This window comes from Pipistrellus kuhlii, unplaced genomic scaffold, assembly GCF_014108245.1.
Source record: "Pipistrellus kuhlii isolate mPipKuh1 unplaced genomic scaffold, mPipKuh1.p scaffold_m20_p_3, whole genome shotgun sequence".
NCBI lineage: Eukaryota > Metazoa > Chordata > Mammalia > Chiroptera > Vespertilionidae > Pipistrellus > Pipistrellus kuhlii.
In genome coordinates this window covers 29,137,436-29,157,483 of record NW_023425529.1, presented here as the reverse complement: position 1 = coordinate 29,157,483, position 20,048 = coordinate 29,137,436, and the positions used below count along the sequence as shown (strand labels likewise).

The 20,048-nt window shown below is 37.1% G+C and overlaps 1 protein-coding gene across 10 annotated transcripts in view; it reads left to right on the top strand.

Annotated features, from left to right (window-relative positions):
* Nucleotides 1–20,048, top strand: part of ITPR2 (inositol 1,4,5-trisphosphate receptor type 2) — a 424,574-nt gene that overhangs the window by 168,795 nt on the left and 235,731 nt on the right. For all 10 annotated transcript variants that reach the window (XM_036459157.2, XM_045587857.1, XM_045587855.1 and 7 more), the window contains 3 exons: nucleotides 1,526–1,583; nucleotides 2,981–3,146; nucleotides 5,067–5,240. In XM_036459157.2, coding sequence (XP_036315050.1) covers nucleotides 1,526–1,583; nucleotides 2,981–3,146; nucleotides 5,067–5,240 — 398 coding nt within the window. The remainder of the gene's footprint in view (nucleotides 1–1,525; nucleotides 1,584–2,980; nucleotides 3,147–5,066; nucleotides 5,241–20,048) is intronic.

Genomic DNA, 20,048 nt, shown 5'->3' with positions numbered 1-20,048 from the left:
AAATTGACATTTTTCTGGGTAGTGAACTGTGTATTAATGAATTAGCCAGTTAGCAGAATTCTTTTTCTGGGGATAAGGTTCGTATGCAGATATGAGAGGTTCTTCTAAACCCAGTAGTCGGCAAACTCAGTCAACAGAGCCAAATATCAACAGTACGATTGAAATTTCTTTTGAGAGCCAATTTTTTAAAACTTAAACTTCTAATACCACTTCTTCAAAATAGACTCGCCCAGGCCGTGGTATTTTGTGGAAGAGCCACATTCAAGGAACCAAAGAGCCGCATGTGGCTTGTGAGCCGCAGTTTGCCGACCACGGTTCTAACCACACCACTGTGGCAACATCAGGAACCCTCCTCTTTATACGTCAATCAATCTGACAGGAATGATTCAGTGATTTCCAGAGTTTAGTTAAAATGGATGCTAGACCAAATGTTCCCCTGTCTGGCTCTGTCCCACCCAAAAGGCAGCGTGCCTCTGCAGACGGGGAAGCTTGCCTAAGCGAGCAGTCACTCCTGGCACGTTTGCAGCAGTGTTGTTTTTATGCTTCCCAGAAGTGCAGAACCCCAAAGGGCTGTTTCCAGGAATGATGTGGCAGGACGAGAAAGTCTTGCTGGCGGTTGCATTGACAGTAGCATAAAAATTACTGGCTCTCAGAAGCCAGACTTCTGGAAGCAGGCGCGCTAAGTGTCAGTGGAGTGTGGGAGGGAAAGTCAGGGGGGCACGCCCAGAAAGCCAGTTGTCTCATTTACCTGATTTCTTCTCGCATGGGTTGTATTTGCAAGCGAGAGCTTTCTGCGGGAGAATTCCCTTTCCCTGTTTATATCTTGCTCTGTTTTCTTTTTATGCTTTGGAGATGATAAATAAAGTGTGTACTTGTTATTTAAACATGTTATCTTAATCAAGATATCTTCAAAATGTTAGTGATGGGGATGGGTGAGGAATCATGATTGGTTCATATAAAAAGTTAAGCACCATGTCCTATGGGAAGGGATGGGATTTGAGAAGTAAGCTTAGGTTGTAAGTCACAAGGTTCATTATAGGTATATTTTGATTCTTTCAAAAACTTTATCCTAGCCAGTGGCCATGGACAATAGGGGCATAGGGGAGGGTTTGGGATGGGAATGGGGAGGATGAAGACAATTATGTGATACCATAATCAATAAAAAAAGGGGAAAAAAACTTTATCCTTTCATGTCATCGCCCATTTAAATGTTTATGTGTGTGTGTGTGTGTGTGTGTATGTGTAGTTGATGCACCTATACATACACCTGTATGGGTGAGGCAACTTTGTAAATGCCGTTCTGATCTTTTAAACATATCTTTGAGGATAGCAATGTATATTAAAAATGTAAAATTCACTTTAAAATATTGATGTCTAAGGTGGAACTGTATTATAACTTTTAAAACCTTTAATTGATTCTGGTGTATGAAGAAATTGAGACAGAATATTTTTAGCTATATCACTATACATATTGTGACTTAATTACACTACGATAAAGAATAGGTTTTTCCATTTATCTTTGCAGCTATTGTTCCTGATATAGACGAAATCGCAGCTCAGGCAGAAACTATGTTTGCTGGAAGGTACAGTAACATTTATGTATCTTTATCTTGTGAATAAAAATTTACTTAGAATTTTATTGATATTTTGTTATTGTTCACCTCCTATATCTATTTAACTTTAGATTATAATTTTTGCCCCCCAAAATGAATCTGATAATTTACTGTAGAAGAGAAAGCATAGCTTTTCTTTAGGGCAGGTTAAAAAAAGGACAAGAGAACTGAAATCAGTGTATTTTCCTGAATTCCTTTATCCTGAATTCTTTTCTTTTCTTTCCTCAAATAATGACAGCATAGCAATGACCTTTGACTCCCCTGGTAAAAATATTGCTGCATCTTACAAAACATTGCTTCCATACAGCTGAGAAATTTGAGACAAGAAAGTCACTTCTTCCAATGTCATCATTAACTTTATCTGTGAGAAATACAGATATTTTCTGCCAATTGGAAATATCCAGGATCAAAGAAGATAAGATGCCTCTGGCATGACCGCCCAGCAGCCCTGCTCTTTGTTGTTTGTAACTTGTTTCCCTCTTTGTCGGAAATGAAACTAATTGCAGTCAAAAAGAAAGTAACATGCCTCAACTACAAATTATTGCGCTCTCAGCATTCATTTTTTATTACAGATTTGCCACGAGAGCCTAAACAAGTTTATATACTAAGCCTTTTGTCGCCTTTTCTTTGGTTAGAAAGACAAACAAGACAGAAAGATCAAGGGAACCAAAAACGATTTTTCTCTGTAGCAAACATTTGGCTTGGCTTTGTTTTTATATTGTTTTGCCCATTTTTGTTGTTATCATGTGTGTTTTCCTATCCAAATATTTTATTATTCTTGAGAAGGGAGGGTAAACCAGTGTCCGATTTTCACCATAAAATAAAAGGACTTTTTATCCAGAGGAATCTTGCTCAGAGTCCAAACACAGGAAACACACAGAGCTGTTGTGGGGATGGTGGGATGTGTGTGTGCATGCGCACTGCACCTCCTCAACCCTGCCCCATCAGACACAGAGTTCTGTAGGCTCTAAGGGAAGTCAACCCTTGGTGCACATCCAACCTATTATGTCTTCTCAGCAGACACTTTGGGTTGATTCAGTTCCCTATCTTTTTTCATTGCCTCGTTGACTAACCCATCCCCGTGTGCCTGGAAAACAGTGCAAATGCTGGAAACCCCTGTGCCCTGGACACTAGAGGACAGTTGGTCTCCCTGCTTTCATGGACAATCACAAGCTGTTCTGTTTCCTTCTCAGTTACACGAGAGAAGAAAAAGAGTAAAAATGTCATCCTTTTTCCTTTCCAAATTTTTTTTTGGGGGATGGGAAGAGGAGAGTGCTATCTCAGAATGTATACACAGTTTTAACTACTACCTATGGGTGGGTTTGATATCAACACAACTGGTTTTAGAATTATTTTTGGCTTTCTAGAAAGGAAAAAAATCCAGTTCAACTTGATGACGAAGGCGGCAGGACCTTCTTGCGGGTCCTCATTCATCTGATCATGCATGACTACCCTCCTCTGCTGTCAGGAGCTCTGCAGCTTCTGTTCAAGCACTTCAGCCAGAGAGCGGAGGTTCTACAGGCATTTAAACAGGTGAGAGGGCGCCCTGGGTGGCTCCAGAGCGGGAGTTCCATAAGTGCTGCTCAGGACACCCAATCTGGCTCCCCACTGCAGACTTAAGGAGACTGTGCCGCTTTTCCTGGAGACACGTTCTGTTTTAAAGATAGATAAGGCCTTGACATAAGCCATGGCATGATCTATCATATAAAGAGTGCCCACAGGTGATTTTAAGTTAATATCTTTAATGTAAATGACAGGCTCTATGATTTAGGAAGGCTACTAGGGGATAATGCTGAGATTAGGAATTTTGTTGCTGCTGCTGCTGCTATGTCGACCTCAGATTTACTGATAAATTTGGGTAGGACAATCAGTAGCACTGAAATATAATGTTATGTGATTGAAAAATGTTTGCATCCAAAAGAAAGAAATTATTATGGATCTAATCTTTTTCGTTGTCATTTAAAAAATATATATATTTTATTGATTTTTTTGTACAGAGAGGAAGGGAGAGAGATAGAGAGTTAGAAACATTGATGAGAGAGAATCATCGATCAGCTGCCTCTTGCACACCCCCTTGGGGGGATGTGCCCTCAACCAAGGTACATGCCCTTGACTGGAATTGAACCCGGGACCCTTCAGTCCCCAAGCCGACACTCTATCCATTGAGCCAAACCAGTTTCGGCTCATTGTCATTTTTGAATGACATTGAATCTTGTGTGTGTGTGTGTGTGTGTGTGTTTTATTCCTGAAGGAAGATTTTTATTTTAATAGGTCACAAAAATTCTTTTTTTTTTTAAATTTCTTTATTGATTAAGGTATTGTATATGTGTCCTTATTCCCCCTTTAATTCATCCCCCCACCCCCCCCCCTGCACTCATGCCCTCACCTCCCTGTTGTCTGTGTCCATTGGTTAGGCTTATATGCGTGCTTCAAGTTCTTTGGTTGATCTCTCCACCTATATAGCTATTTTGAATTGTGCTGCTATGAACATAGGGGTGCATATATCCTTTCTGATTCATGTTTCTAGTTTCTTGGGATATATTCCTAGAAGTGGGATCACTGGGTCAAATGGGAGTTCCATTTTTAGTTTTCTGAGGAAACTCCATACTGTTCTCCACAGTGGTTGCACCAGTCTGCATTCCCACCAGCAGTGCACAGGGTTCCTTTTTCTCTGCATCCTCTCCAGCACTTGTCATTTGTTGATTTGTTGATGTTGGCCATTCTGACAGGTGTGAGATGGTACTGCATTGTTGTTTTGATTTGCATGTCTCGGATAATTAGTGACTTTGAACATGTTTTCATATGTCTCTTGACCTTCCTTATGTCTTCTTGAGACTTAATGAATAATACCTGAGTGCTTGCATATGTTTCACTAATATTTACTTTATTTATTAGAGCATTGGTCTTCATTAGAAAGCTTTACAAGAATATAAATTACTTTTTTATTTTTTTAAATAAAAAGGAGTAATTATTTATATAAATTGATATAATTATGCATTTATTTGTATGCCATATGATACATATAGGTTATGATAAAATAAAAGTTGATATCATGAGGTTTAGACTGTATTGGTATGTTCTTACACTTATTTTTATGTTTCTTCTTCTTTTTAAAACAGAGAGAGTCTTAGAAAAATTAACTTTCAAAGTGAAATTAAAATTAGGGTATCTTTTATTTCAAATTACTCTTTAGCACTTAGAAGAGCTTTGTTAGGGTTCATTCCTTTTACATATGTAATTCTTTATAACATGTGAATATACTGGATAGAGTTTACGGATACTTCCAGGTGAATTTTCTAAGTCAATATACATCTAAATATCAATAAACATTCCAGTAATGTGAATCTTCAACTGATAGATAAATATGTAAAAACTTGGAATTTTAGACATAAATGAAATAGGAATACAGAAAGTCCTTAAGTAAATTAAGGGTTGAAATTCTTCTGTTTCCAGGTGCAACTGCTGGTGTCAAATCAAGATGTAGATAACTACAAGCAAATAAAGGCAGATCTCGACCAGCTTCGACTAACTGTAGAAAAATCTGAGTTATGGGTTGAGAAGAGCAGCAGCTACGAAAATGGAGAAATGGGTGAAAACCAAGTGAAAGGTGGTGAAGAGCCAAATGAGGTTTGTTTTCAGTATCTATTTTGAAATAATTCAAATGATATCTTTTAAAACATAGGCCCCACAGTCAAAATTGTTTATAAAGATTTATTTTTTCTGAGTAACCGAACATACAATTTTCATTTGCCAAGTCAATTAACTGCATTAACCCGCACTCTGGGTAATTCTTGTCAATTGCTACTACCTCTTACCACATCTGCCTACTTTTCCACTGTAAATCGTGTAATCCAGGAACCAGGATGATAAGAGGGAGTGAGATGGAGGAAAAAAGGAATGGGTCTTGAACCTAGTCCTAAAAAAAAGGTGAATTTTTGTTGTCATCGTTCACTGTGGCTATTTATTGCGACTTGTAAACTGTTCCTTTCATTATTGTGATAATAGTATCTAAATGAAAGGACAATATATGCTCTATTATCAACATGAAAATACCAAGTCTTTGTTTGATCTGAAGAGTAGTGAGATGATGATGGTAAGTCTCTGCTGTATTAGTTTCAGTTTTCAATGGAGTAATTACTTGCTGTTTTCACATTTCACTATTTATGAAATAACCATTAAAAATTTAAAACAGTATTTAAATGATAATACATAGATAAGTAAGCCAGTACCAATGTCATCGTTGAAGATAGAGTAAATTTCTTAAAATGTCTGTATGGGCAGGTAGTTAGTCCCCACCAATTCATGTATTCCTACTACTAAGGTTAGAAATTTTTTTGACTTCAGGTCATGATGATGCTATAAGTTCAAACTTGAACACAACCTTTTCATCTATTATGTCTTTTTTGCATTAGTTAGTAAGATTATTCAGTACAATTTAAATAGATGTGGTGATATTGGTCATTCTTGTCTTCTGATTTTAAAGGCGATAATTTTAATATTCCACTACTGAACATGTTTATTTTATATTTTTTAGGATACTCTATCAATTGAGGAAGTGTCTTTCTATTCTTTCTATTCCTTGCTGGCTAGTTTTTTTTTTTCTTTTACCATGAAAAATTATTTATTTTAATTAGATGTAGCTGATGTACCTATCAATATTATTTTTCTTTAATCTACTAATTTTAATAACATGAATCATAAATATAGCTTCTCATAGTAAGCTTGCATTCTAGAATAAAGGTATCATTGTTAATATTTATGTTGTTGGATCTGGTTTGTTAATACTTTGTTTAGGATTTTACATCTATGTTGTCAGTTAGATTTGTCTATAATTTTTCTTTCTGGTACTGTTCCTGCCAGGTTGAGATTAGTTCCATTAAACAAATAAGGTGCAAAATATTACCCTTTTTTTGTGTAAGATTAGAATGATTTATTCTGTGGGTGTTTGGTAAAACTTGTCTATAAATATGCCTGAGTCTTGGATTTAGTTTAGGGGATGATTTTAATTACAGATTAAGTATTTTTAATGCTTACAAATTTATTTATATTTTCTATGTTGGGTCAGTGATATATTTTTCTAAGTCACATGTTTTCAAATTTGCTATTATTTGTTCAGAGTCTTTCATTATCTTCTCCTGTATCTGTAGCTTCCTACCCTTTTTTCATTATTTATGTTATTTATTTTGTCTCCTTTCTTTTCTATGCCTTAATTTTACCACAATTATCTATTTTATTTATCTTCTTTAAAAAACCAGTTCTTGACTTTGTTAAGCTTCTGGTTTTGGTTGCTATTTTATTATATTTACTCTATTCTCTAACCTTTTATGTTGGCATGCTTTTCAGGCTTTAAAACAATTTAATGGTATATTTTTCTTTTAAGAAGTTGCCTTCCACAAATTTTGACAAATGGTATTTTTATTGTTCAGTATTAGATATTTAAACATTTCCATTATGATTTCTTCTTTGGCCCAGAATCATTTGGAGGTGAATTTTAAAATTTCCAAATGTGTAGGTAAATTTTTTTTGTTGTTACTGAATTCTTAATTAATGGTGGCAAGAAAAAAATCTGGTTATGATGATATCAGTTCTCCAAAATATTTTGAGACTTGGTTTGGCCCATTATGCCATCAGGTTTTGTAAATATTCTATGTCGCTTGAGAAGAGTGGGAATGAGTACAGGATTCCTTAAATATTGTGCTTAAATCATCTGTCTATCTACTACTATTTTTGTTTTCTTGACTTATCAGTTATTGAGATTTACTGTTATTTTCTACTACAATGGTAGGTTTATAAAATTTCCCTTGTAGTTCTATTGATTTTTACTTTATATGTATTAAAAGGCTATTTTATTAGATGCTATATATTTTATTAGATGCTATATATTTAACATTATGTTTCACTAGGAACAAAATATTTTTACCAGTTGAGAATTCTTTCTTTGACTTCTGGTTATATTAATGCATGTTTTCTGGCTTTCTGTTGCTTGTGTTGAGAAGTTTGCTGTCTGTAGACTAGTGCCTTACTTTAATTATAAAACCCTAGTTAAATGTATGTTAAACCTTGTTATTGCCTCCAGACCTATTAGTTTCCTTTTTTTAAAAAAAATATATTTAATTGATCTTTTTACAGAGAAGAATGGAGAGGGATAGAGAGTTAGAAAAATCAATGAGAAAGAAACGTCATTCAGCTGCCTCCTGCACACACCCCCTACTCCGGGGATGTACCCTCAACCAAGGTACATGCCCTTGACCGGAATTGAACCTGAGACCTTTCAGTTCACAGGCCGATGCTCTATCCACTGAGTCAAACCAGTTAGGGCTATTAGTTTCCATTGTATATTTCCCTTATATGGGACTTTGTGCTGAATTTGAAAAATTTCTTTAGAATTCATATGAATCTACTTAGATATGTCTTATTGGCCATTTACTCCACCTATTGAATTTTAAGTTTCAGCAATTATATTTTGAAATTATAATTGCTGAAACTTAAAATTAGATACTTGAAATTAGATTTTTTTCAAATATATTTGGTCATTTATGATCACTTTTTTTGTTGCTTGCTAGTTTTGTGATTACATAAGGATCTTTTATAATCTGTATGTAATAATTCAATGATCTAAATTAAATTACTTGGGAGTTTTTTATGATTCTCACTTCATTATATTTTGGTCATCTTTGAAATGAGCTTATATATTTTTTAAAACAAACTTTATTTTCAGAACATTTTCAGATTTAGAAAAAAAATTGTACAGAAAATACAGAACTTTCTCACATATTAATTCTTCTCCCCATTTCCTCTGTTATGAACATCTTACATTGGTGTGGTACATTTGTTACAATTGATGTGCCAGTGCTGGCACATTATTATTAAAGTCCATAGGTCCCAAGAGATGCAAATCAAAACAACAATGCGGTACCATCTCACACCTGTCAGAATGGCCAACATCAACAAATCAACAAACGACAAGTGTTGGCGAGGTTGCGGAGAAAAAGGAACCCTCGTGCACTGCTGGTGGGAATGCAGACTGGTGCAACCACTGTGGAGAACAGTGTGGAGTTTCCTCAAAAAACTGAAAATGGAACTCCCATTTGACCCAGTAATCCCACTTCTAGGAATATATCCCAAGAAACTAGAAACACCAATCAGAAAGGATATATGCACCCCTATGTTCATAGCAGCACAATCTACAATAGCCAGAATTTGGAAACAGCCTAGGTGCCCGTCAGCAGATGATTGGATCCAAAAACGATGGTACATCTACACAATGGAATACTATGCTGCCATAAAAAAGAAGGAATTCTCATCATTTGCAGCAACCTGGATGGAATTGGAGAACATCATGCTCAGTGAAATAAGCCAATCAATGAAAGAGAAACACCACATGACCTCACTCATTTGTGGATGATAAAGAGCATTATAAACTGATGAACCAAAAGATAGATATAGAGACAGTGTATCAACAAGTAGACTGTCAAATTACAGCGGGGAGGGGAGGAAGATCTGGGGGAGATAATAGATCAACCGAAGGACTTTTATACATGCATATAAGTACAACCAATGAACACAAAACTCTGGGGAGAGAGGGGATGTGTGGGAGGGAGGGAGGGAGGGGGGCAAAAAAAAATCAATAAAATATTAAAAAAAAAAATAAAGTCCATAGGTCACTCTAGATTCACTCTTTGTGTTTTATCGGGTCTAGTAATAATTAATGTCGTTTTTAAACATTCGTTTAAAATCTTGCTTGGCGTTGACTTGTATTGACATAACCTTCAAACAAGTGGTATCTACAGAACGTGTGAAGTGCAATTAACAAGTTTTGTTTGAAAAAGTTTGTTTTTGGTTTGGTTTTTGTTGCAAAACTAGGGCTAAGAAGATGGCGGATGAAGAGCATATTCGGCACTGCATGCTTTACGAGTTCCAATTAGGAAGAAAAGCAAGTGAGGCTGCAAAAACATCTGTAGTGCTCTTGGTCAAGATGCAGTTAGCGCCTGAAAATGCCAGCGTTGGTTTGAGAAATTTCGCGAGGGAAATTTTTCGTTAGATGACAAGAGTGGTCGAGGCCGTGTGTACAATTTTGATCAAGAAGCTCTTCAAGCTCTTTTGGTGCAAAATCCTCAAATTACCCAACAAGAGCTTGCAACAACTTTAAATTGTTCACAAAAAACAATTTCCAATCAATTGCGTGCACTTGGTAAAGTCCAAAAGTTTGGAAAATGGGTTCCTCATGAGTTGACCAACAACAACCGTAATCAAAGAGTCACAATTTGCAGTTCGCTCCTCTCTCGTCAAAAACCGTTTGCCGTTTTTAGAGCAAATTGTTACTGGAGATGAAAAATGGGTGCTGTATGTTAATTTGAAAAGGCGGCCTCAATGGTTGGACAAAAATGAGGCTCCGCAGCCCACGCCAAAACCTGACTTGCATGCGAAAAAAGTGATGTGTGTTTGGTGGAATTTTAAAGGAATTCTTCATTATGAACTTTTACCATCTAACCAAACCATTACAAGTGCAGTGTATAGTGCCCAATTGGAAAGGTTAGCCCAAGCTTTAAGAGAAAAAGAACCCGCGCTGATTAATTGGAAGGGCGTATTTCTTCACCATGATAACGCACGACCGCATACTGCAAGAATCACTGCTGAAAAACTGCGCCAGTTGGAATGGGAAGTTCTCCCTCAATCTGCATATTCTCCTGATATTGCCCCTTCCGATTACCATTTGTTTCGTTCTTTGCAAAACTTTCTTCTTGGAAAAAAATTTAATAATGAAGAATGCCTCAAAAATGCATTGACCGAATTTTTTGCATCAAAATCACAAGAATTTTACAACAGAGGGATTAAAATGCTTCCTGAGCGTTGGGCACAAGTAGTAGAAAACAACGGCAACTATATTGTTGATTAAATTTTGTTGTATTGTTTAAATAAATTCAATTAAAAAAAGTATTAGAAAACGACATTAATTATTACTAGACCAACTATAGTTTGTTTATCCATTTACCGATTGCAGGGCATCTTGGTTTCTTCCAATTTGAGGCCATTATGAGTAAAGCAGCTCTAAACATTTGAGTAGACATTGAGCTGCTATCTTTGACTTCAGACCTGGAGGTGGAAATCTGTCATGTTTCCTCCTTAGAGTCTCTGTGATGGCCTCTGGCTGTGGCCAGGGCACTGCTAGCCTGAGACCAAGTCAGAAGGCAGTGGTGTGGGTGAGCTCCTCAAATTTGACACTTGCTCAGAGTAAACTTACTCTCTGGGTTATAGAGCTAGTAGTATTGGCATTTGCCTTCAGGGAAACTTACCATGTTCCCTTGCAGCGTGGACCTCTCTGATCTGGCTTCAGGTTACACTTTTTTTCTTTTATAGATGGAGGGTGGGCTCTTTTGGGGTCATCCTTTATTTTCTGTGAATCTAGAAATGTACTTAAAATAGATTATATATCTAGGGTCAAGTTGTTTTTTAATAGAGGGCAATTTGCAGGTTTAAGTTCGCTATTCTTGCAGAAATCCTTGGGAATGTGTTTACTTAGATGTTTAGTAATTTAAAAATATTTATGATGAATCTAGATTCTTTAACTTCGTATATGGAATGCCTCTGAGGCTTATGCTTAATCCAAAGAAGATTTCCTTTGCCTCTGTGAGCACCTTTAAAATACATTTTGTAACCATATGAAACAAAGGTTTTGGCTTGGAATTTTAGGACTCCTTAATTAGGGGGAATGCTAGTCCTAATCTTGAGATAAGCGGGCTTATCTTTGTATGTAGGAGTTCAAGAGACTTATTCTCCCCCGCCCCTATTTTTATGGCTTCTGCCAAGCCAAATGCAAGACAGGTACTCCTTTGCTCTTCTGTGGGCCGCATCTTTCCCTACTTTATCTCTGTGGGTATCTCCTTTAGGTATACCTGGTTCTAAGGCGGGCTCTCTGATCAGACCTTCCTTCTTGCCTGGGAACCAGGCTTTGCTTCCTTTCCTTGAGTGTGTGTATGAGCCATGTTAAAACTCAGTGTCCAGCCCTGGGTGGTGTGGCTCATCGTTCCATGCACTGAAACATTGCCTGTTTGATTCCCAGTCAGGGCATATGCCCAGTTGCAGGCTTGATCCCTGGTAGGGAGAGTGCAGGAAGCAGCCAATCGATGCTTGCTCTCATATCAATGTTTCTCTCTCTTCCTCTCTCTATAAAAAAATCATTTAACAATCTTTAAACAACAACAAAAACCTGTGTCCAGCTTATCATGTACAGGCTGATGCCATCAAGGCCAACAATAAATCCAGTATTTGATAATCCCTTTGAAAATTTGATGTCTTTCTGGCCTGCATTTGCTTCCTTCTCTTAACTTTAAAGATATTTTAAATATTTCACCTATCACTCAGAAGTGTTGTGCGCTCCTACTTTGTCATATTCTATATTCGACAGTTCTCAACAGTGGGAAACTCTTCTTTATTTCCAGCCCCTGTATTTATCCTTGAAATGTCTGTACTCAGATGCCAGGTTTGAGGCAATGTCAGCCCTGTCTGAACTTCCTCTACTTGATTGCTGTCAAGTTTCCCCAGAGCAAAAATCTTTGTTTTGAACATTCTGCTTAAAGTGCTATTTCAGTCTGCTCACCATCATGCCTCCTTCCCATACACACCTGAATTTCTGATTTCCCTTTGAATTTGATACCTGGAATCAAGTCTAATATTCGAGATTTGACACTTGGTGTCAAAGAATGAGCACCCAGAATGGATATCATTAAAACAGTATGACATGACATTTGATTCAGTACTGAACTGTGGAGTACAGGAAAGGGAGAGGCCATTGTGGGCCTGGCTGTTGCAAAAGGTTTCCCTACTTGGAAGGATTGGGAGGATTTACTTAGCTAATGGATTCACGAATAGTAACAAGAGAAGTGGAGTGCAGCAAGAATAAGTGATTTGTATTTGAAGTGACTGGAATTTAGGAACCTTTGAAGGTTCTTGGGTTGGGAGGGGTGTATACTGTCTAGGGAATAGTCTGGCAGAACCCAGGGTGGTTCAGCAGAACAGGAGACTGAGAGGTGGGGACCAATTAGGAGCCTGTTGTCCATGTTCAGGGGTGAGGTTATGTAAGCATGAACTAGGGAAACAACTGTATACAAGTAGGTGGATTGAGAAGCCAGGAGAATAGAACATTATAATTGATGAATATAAGGTGAAAAAAAAAGTTACTAACTTGTACACAGCCAAACAATCCGTGTTATGCAATGAACAAACTGCCAAAGACAGTGACAATTTATTGTCAACAGGATAAAATATGTCACAATCCAAATGGAAACAACCAATCACAGGCAGCACTCTAGCTGGTCAATATAGATAGTTATCCTTTGTTGTAAACCCTTGTAAACCCTACAAAGGCTCTAAGCACAGGACGATTGGCATTGTTTCCAAACAGCTCACAATGATATAAGGACGTGTCTGCTTAGATATCAGAAGACCAGATAACATTAATTTGGTTCTTCATTTTAATCATAAAAAATGTTTCTAATAACATAAAAGTGTTTTTTTTTGTTTTTGTTTTCCCCCCCTCAGCGATAAGTTTGGTTTACTCTGGGCAATAAATGTGAATTTACGATCTGTCAACAAACAAATCTCATATATGGTCCAAAATGATCCCATTACTGTACTTGAATCTCTTATAAATAAGAATATAGGATGAATTTGGTCACCTAATAAATCCATTGTGTTATTGTGTATTATAGTGTTTCCCTTTATTAAACATATCTTCCAGGGCACTAAAGACTATAGCATCGTTGCTGAAAGCTTAAAAGCTTGAGTATAGCAAGTTGGCAGTATGAGTAGCATTACTAATTCATCACATTCAAATACATGTTGACTTCTAAATATAGGAAGGAGGGATTAACTTAGGGAACTGTATCCGTGTGGGTTAAGTCAGGATTGCCCTTTATGTTCATCCACCTTTTAATTAAGGGTTGAGAAGCAGGCCACTTGGGTATCACAGTGCTTCTAAAAGAAATGCCCACTCAGGTTATCTATTTTGGCTATTAATTTTTCTTCACAATGATTGTACCTATATGGGTATATCTATATTTATCTCTCATCTATAATCCCTATCTGTGGTTCCTGCTTCTTTAAAATAAAAAACAAAAACAAAAAACACACTCTCACTGATCCAAAGTCTGATGTTTTAACCATCTACCTAGTTTTTTCATTTTCAGGGTTTCCAATAGAATCTTCATCATATTCTTGCAATTCTAGATTTATATCTGCTGGGTTTTGCTTCACAACTTTTTGCTCTTTTAATGGATGTGTGATGTAAGGAATAAAATGAGCTGGAAGAATGTCCCCAGGGGCTCACTCTGGGTTGTCTGGACAACAAGCTGGCCAGACTGGTTTTGTGAGTGAGGGTGGGGTGGAGATGGGGCGGCTATCTTCTCTTCCAAGAGGCTGTACCCTAATTTGGCTTCTGATGGGACCTATGGCTTCTGCCCTTCAGGAGGAGCAGTCCAATTCCTGTGGGTCCCATAGCTGGAGTCCCTGATCAATTCCAGAGAGCCTGGTGCCAAGCCTGATAACCTATCTTGATGGATAGGTTACTCTCAGACTTGCCCTGTAAGAAATTTCAATGAGGTAAGGCTTAGGCGCGGTTACTCAGAAATGTAGACCCATAATCTTGTTGAGCAGAGAGCTCAGTACCTTTTTTGGGGGATGATGGAAAGAAGGGGGATACATGTCATCTCTTCTCTTGTTGACACTTAGCTTGTAGTTTCCCTTTTCCAATAAGGCTATTCATTATCTATGCTGGGTGATGCTGTGGAGTATCCTGGACATGTGGCAACCAGAGGGACCCACCTGGGGCAAGAAGTAGTATTTCTCACTTTATGATGTTTTTAAACAGCCTTGTATGTAAAAGTCCTTTCAGAAGAGTTCCTGAATGTTTGCATTTAATGATACAGTCTCATTGCTGACTGTTTTGTGTTCTTCTGAACACCAACTTTCCTCAGAGGCACTTGAATTTTAGTTTGCAGATTTATCTTAGTGAGAGAATGAATTTAATTCCTTTCCTTCTTTCCCTCCCTTTCTTCCCTTCTCTTCATTGTTTCTTTTTTTCTATTTCTTCCTAGGCACACCTTCTTTGACTGATGGTCCACATCCCATTACTCTTTAAAAGCAGACAAGTTTCCATTCCTTGGCTACTACATCTGATCCTTTTTCTTTGATGAAGCAAACAGGCAAGGAGGCAGGTCCCTCTAGATTCTAGAAGGGTATCTTGAAAGAAAATTGTGCTTTCCCAATTGTTAGTACTTTGGTTCTGCAGAGCAGGAAATACCGTAGTTCTGTATGAACTTTGTTTCTTTGGCAAAACTTGTGATTGACAGGCTCACGATGAAAGTAACTGGTAGTATGTCTAACCTTCATGACTTAGTCCAGAAACGTCCATGAGTTTTAGACAGCTCTTCCTACACTACCAGGCTGAGGGATGCTATTGGAATTGCACAAAGAACTTTTATCCATTACTTTTGGAGAGTGATTTTCTGAAATTTCCTTTCATGGGATTTATTTTCTTGTTTCTGGTTTTTTTTGTTGTTTGTTTGTTTGTTTGTTTGTTTTGCCTCAGACCTCATCATATATTTTACTTGTTTATATTACATTATGTACTCCTGTCCTTTATGTCTCAGATAAGGCTACCGAAGATAATTGTTAATGATGAGTATCACTTAATAAGGCCTTTAACAAGACATGGGTCTGAAAACTAATTTTTGATTTTCAGCCAAATGTTACTGTACACATCTTCATTCTCTCTCTTTGGTTATAATGTGAATTCTTATGTAAAATGGTTCTTTGAATTACTTTCACTATAAGAATCGTTCCCTGCTTGTCTTCTGGCTTACATTAAATTAATGCTGTTTTAGCATAAACTATCTGACTTGTATTTTTTTTCCCCCTTTGCTATTTGTTCTCAATTAGTGATAAGTTGTTAGTGAGGATTAAAGTTTCTATATGGTTTCTTTTCCTCAGAAAATGGCTTCGAAAGGAACTATGAAAGTTGATTCATTCAAATCAGAACACATATCATGAGGCCAAGCATAAACATTTCTGCAATGTTTTCTTGCTGAAGAGTGAGTCTAACTGACGGTGCTGATTCCTTCCTCCCACATCTAACCCCCTCCTCACAGCTATGTTGGTGTGGGTTATAATATGAATGTGACCAGTGAAGTTTTCCCCACTAACATATCAGGTTCCAGACTTAGTCTTTATGGGCTCTATTGTATCATTCCTTTCATTTCCTGGATAGTGCTTCTAAGTCACCCTGCGGACTGAAGGGTTGCCTGTCCTTTCTACAGGCAACAGTATTATATATTATAATATACATATATTGTAAAAGGTATCATGTAAAAAGTATTGTACATTTCTGTATTATAATGAATGTGTTATAATTGCATTCTTATGAAAACAACTGTTCATGTACATCGAACATACTTATCATTAGTCTAATATTTTTCCAATACCTCTCTAAGCAAATGATACATGCCATTAGCACATTCTTTCTTGTTACCATATCAGAGATACAGATAGTCAAGGATAAAGGGGTGTTTTCTAGGACCTCTGATTAACCATTATTAAATACTCATCCACATGACATCAAATGAGTAAAAAAAAAAAATACTAATATTGTATTTGTGTTGGGAAGGGAAGACAGGTTTGGGATAAGGTTAGGAACATGCATTTACCCTCTGGAAGAGAAGGGCCTGAGTTGAGCGATGTCTGGAGGGAAATTATCTACTAAGAATCGTGGACACAGCCTCTTCTGTGCGCTGTGGATCTCAGGCTAAGTCTTCAAGCAGCCTGAGGCTCCAGCGAGGGAAGCAGAAACTGTACCCATGACCCAGGATGATCCATATTAGTTTCACATGCAAGGTCAGATAAGTAGATTAAGGATAATTTTGGGGATTCTTCAACAATCTAGATATCTCCCCTAAATATCTATTACACGATGTTACTTTTAGGTGGCAGGAGAAAAATTACCCAATCTTCCCATAATGAGGTTATCTGAAGGAGGTGACATTTATTATAAGAGCTTCAATTAAATCACAATCTGATTGGTCAATTACATATAAAAGACTGATTATTAGATTTTTAAAAATGTTTTGGAGGGAGGTGGGAAGGGAAAGGGAAGCTATTTGACATCTGAAGTTGGGAGGAGAGTGATTGGTAAATGACTGAGTTGGGTTGAATAGAGGTTACAGAAAGAGAAGGCTAAGGATTCAGATGGTGAGCAAAATGCTTTGCAGCCCTGCCAAGGAGGGACATCCTTTAACTTCATTGGGGGTGGGGACAAGAAGAAGACATGCACTAAGTTATTTTTTAAAATTATTTTTTTAATATATTTTATTGATTTTACACAGAGAGGAATTGAGAGGGACAGAGAGTTAGAAACGTCGATGAGAGAGAGTCATCGATCAGCTGCCTCCTGCACACCCCCACTGGGGATGTGCCCGCAACCGAGGTACATGCCCTTGACCGGAATTGAACCCGGGACCCTTCAGTCCGCAGGCCAATGCTCTATCCACTGAGCCAAACCAGTCCCAGCTGCACTAAGTTATTTTAATCATTCAGCTGCAAGTGTGGGCAGTCCTACATTGTTGGATTTGGAAAGTTATTTCTTAAAAGCATGATTTCCCTTGTTTAAATGAGGGAGATGGATCTCCATTATTGGTGCCAATGTTTAGTTCACTCTATAGTTCATATAGTATTATTTTCTTGTATCATTTTACTCTTGATATATGAGTGTCCTTGTCTGATGCAAAATAAATTGTGAATGGAGGCTATAAGATCCAATATTTGATTAGATATTCACTCTTTGAGTCTTTACCTAGAATCCTGCTGCCTTTCCAGTTTGCAGACTCTTCTAGAAAATTCTAGATTCTTCTAGTCTATTGTTGATGTATTGTTTATGAATCTACTGCTTTATGTTACAGTATATGCAATGCAGTTAAAAATCTCACTGCCTCTCTAAAATCACTTAACTAAGTAGTTTTCCATATTGCATTACAGGGAATAATGTTAAATTCTTCCAGATAATAGAAGGCAATTAGAATAAAGTACCAGGACTTTTGGAGTGCAGTCATTTTTCTTCATCACTGTTGTCAAAATGAAAATTTGGATATCTATAAGCATCCACTGTTCTTAGTATTGCACATTTTTTTGGAGCCTACTCTGCTTCAGGACTTTGAATCAAATTACACCTCTACATTTTCCACCTTACTTGTATTTTGTCACTAGAATAAAGCCAGGACTTTGTAGAATTGGCCACTGACCTAGGATGAAAGTTGTATAAGATATAAAAATACAACCAATTTCTCCTCTTTGCTGGAGGAAAACTTTTGGAACACCTTCAACTTAGAGCATTTGGGCATCAAAATAAGAAAACAAAACAAACCCATGCTTATGTAATTTACATAATTCTTAAATTTCCCTAATTACTGCTTTGGAATCATCCAGATGTTCTATGGGTCCATATTTGTGTTCAGTTTAATTATATTAAATTATTTTCTTAAATGAAAATGGGCTGTTTATTGAATTCTTCAGTGTTGACTCCTTTTGTAGACTGCTGGCAATTTTTAATCAAAATAGTTATTCTTAATGATTCTTATACTTAACAGAGGTTAGCATTGTCTATATCCTCCCCTAGGCTGAACTAAAGAGCTTTTTAGTAATGTAGTATGCCTTGTGTGAGATTACTTTTCTTAAAATAAGACAGTTGCTTTTTCTTCAGGTCATTGTTTAAAAAATAGTCTTGAATATATCTGCCAAAAGTTTGCCTTTATTTTAACTATTTTTTGTTGTTGTTTTTTTTAACTTGATATAGATCCAAAAGCTCTATTTTCTACCCTAGGAGCTTTGTTAGTCCTTAGACTTGGTAATATCTTAATCCTGCTTTGTGGAACAAATTTGGTTTTCTTTAATATTTCTTCTCTTCTAGAAAAAAATGAATGTGATTAAAAAAAATTGCCTTTAGAAAGGAAAAGAGAGAGAGAGAGAGAGAGAGAGAGAGAGAGAAAGAGAGAGAGAGAGAGGTTATATATATATATATATATATAATATGTATATTAATGTGAGAGAGAAACATCTATTAGTTGCCTCCTGTACACACCCTGCCTGGGGATTGAACCAGTAACCTAGATATGTGTCCTGACCAAGAATTGAACCCACAACCTCTTGGTGTACAGGACTATGCTCCAATCAACTAAGCCACCTGAGCAGGGCAATAAGGTCTTTTAAAAATTCAGCTTACATCTAGCCAGTGTATCTCAGTGGTTGAGCAATGACTCATGAACCAGGGAGTTTACAGTTTGGTTAGATTCACAATTAAAGCACAAGCCCAGGTTTCGGGCTTGCTTGCCAGTAGGAGGCATGCAGGAGAAAGCCGATCAATGATTATCTCTCTTCATTGATGTTTCTAGCCCTTTCTCTCCCCTTCTTTCTCTGAAGTCAATAAAAGCATATTTAAAAAATAAAATTCAGCTTTCACATTTATGATCAGAAATGGAAATTTAATTACATTTTTAGATTTTGCAATTTCCACTTCTCACTCTAAGATATTGTTGCTATCAAATAGAAACCCCATTTTCCTCATTCTCTTATCTCCAGTCTCTTTCTATCTAAATATTTCCCATTTGTATTAGCACGTGGGCTCCTTCCCTCCTCTGCACTGGCTTCACTGACATATATGGTTTTTCATCTTTTTCTATAATGTTTTAGGATTCACTTAGTGTTTATTGTCTTGCAGACAATATCTTGCTTGTTTTTCTTTCTTATTTACCTGGAGTGGAGTTGAACTGCTTTTATTTTCCTCTTAGAATTTATTTGTATAGATAAATGACACAGCTCTGGAATTCTATAGTAATGCTTTGAAGGCTTTCAGTGTTCATGTTTTTTACTTTTTACAGTACTAATTCTATTGAATGAAAGGGACAAGGTAGTCAGAAAGGTAGCAGGTAATCTGGAAGAGTACCATCTATATATATATAAAAGCCCAGTGACTGAATGGCAGAACCACTAGAACAACTGGACCACCAGGGGGCAGACGCTCAACACAGGAGCTGCCATCTGATGGTCAATGCACTCCCACAGTGGGAGCGCTACTTGGCTGACTGGGATGAGCTGTGCTCTCATAGTTGGCTGATCCCTGCAGGCCACGCCCCCCCCACCAGTGCATGAATCTGTGCACCAGGCCTCTAGTGTCACAATAAAACAAAAAGAGCGGGGTTTAAAGAAAATGGTAGTGAACCACCAAATCAAGTGCTAAAAGAAAGTTGATAATGAAAGTCATTGGCACATACAACACTGTTAGCACAATTTGTTATAGATTATTTTTTCAAGAGATTCAGTGGGAACAGTAATTGGAGATGCAAGACTACTTCCCAGAATGGGCAGGATCACTGCAAGTGCTTGGTTAGCCTCAAC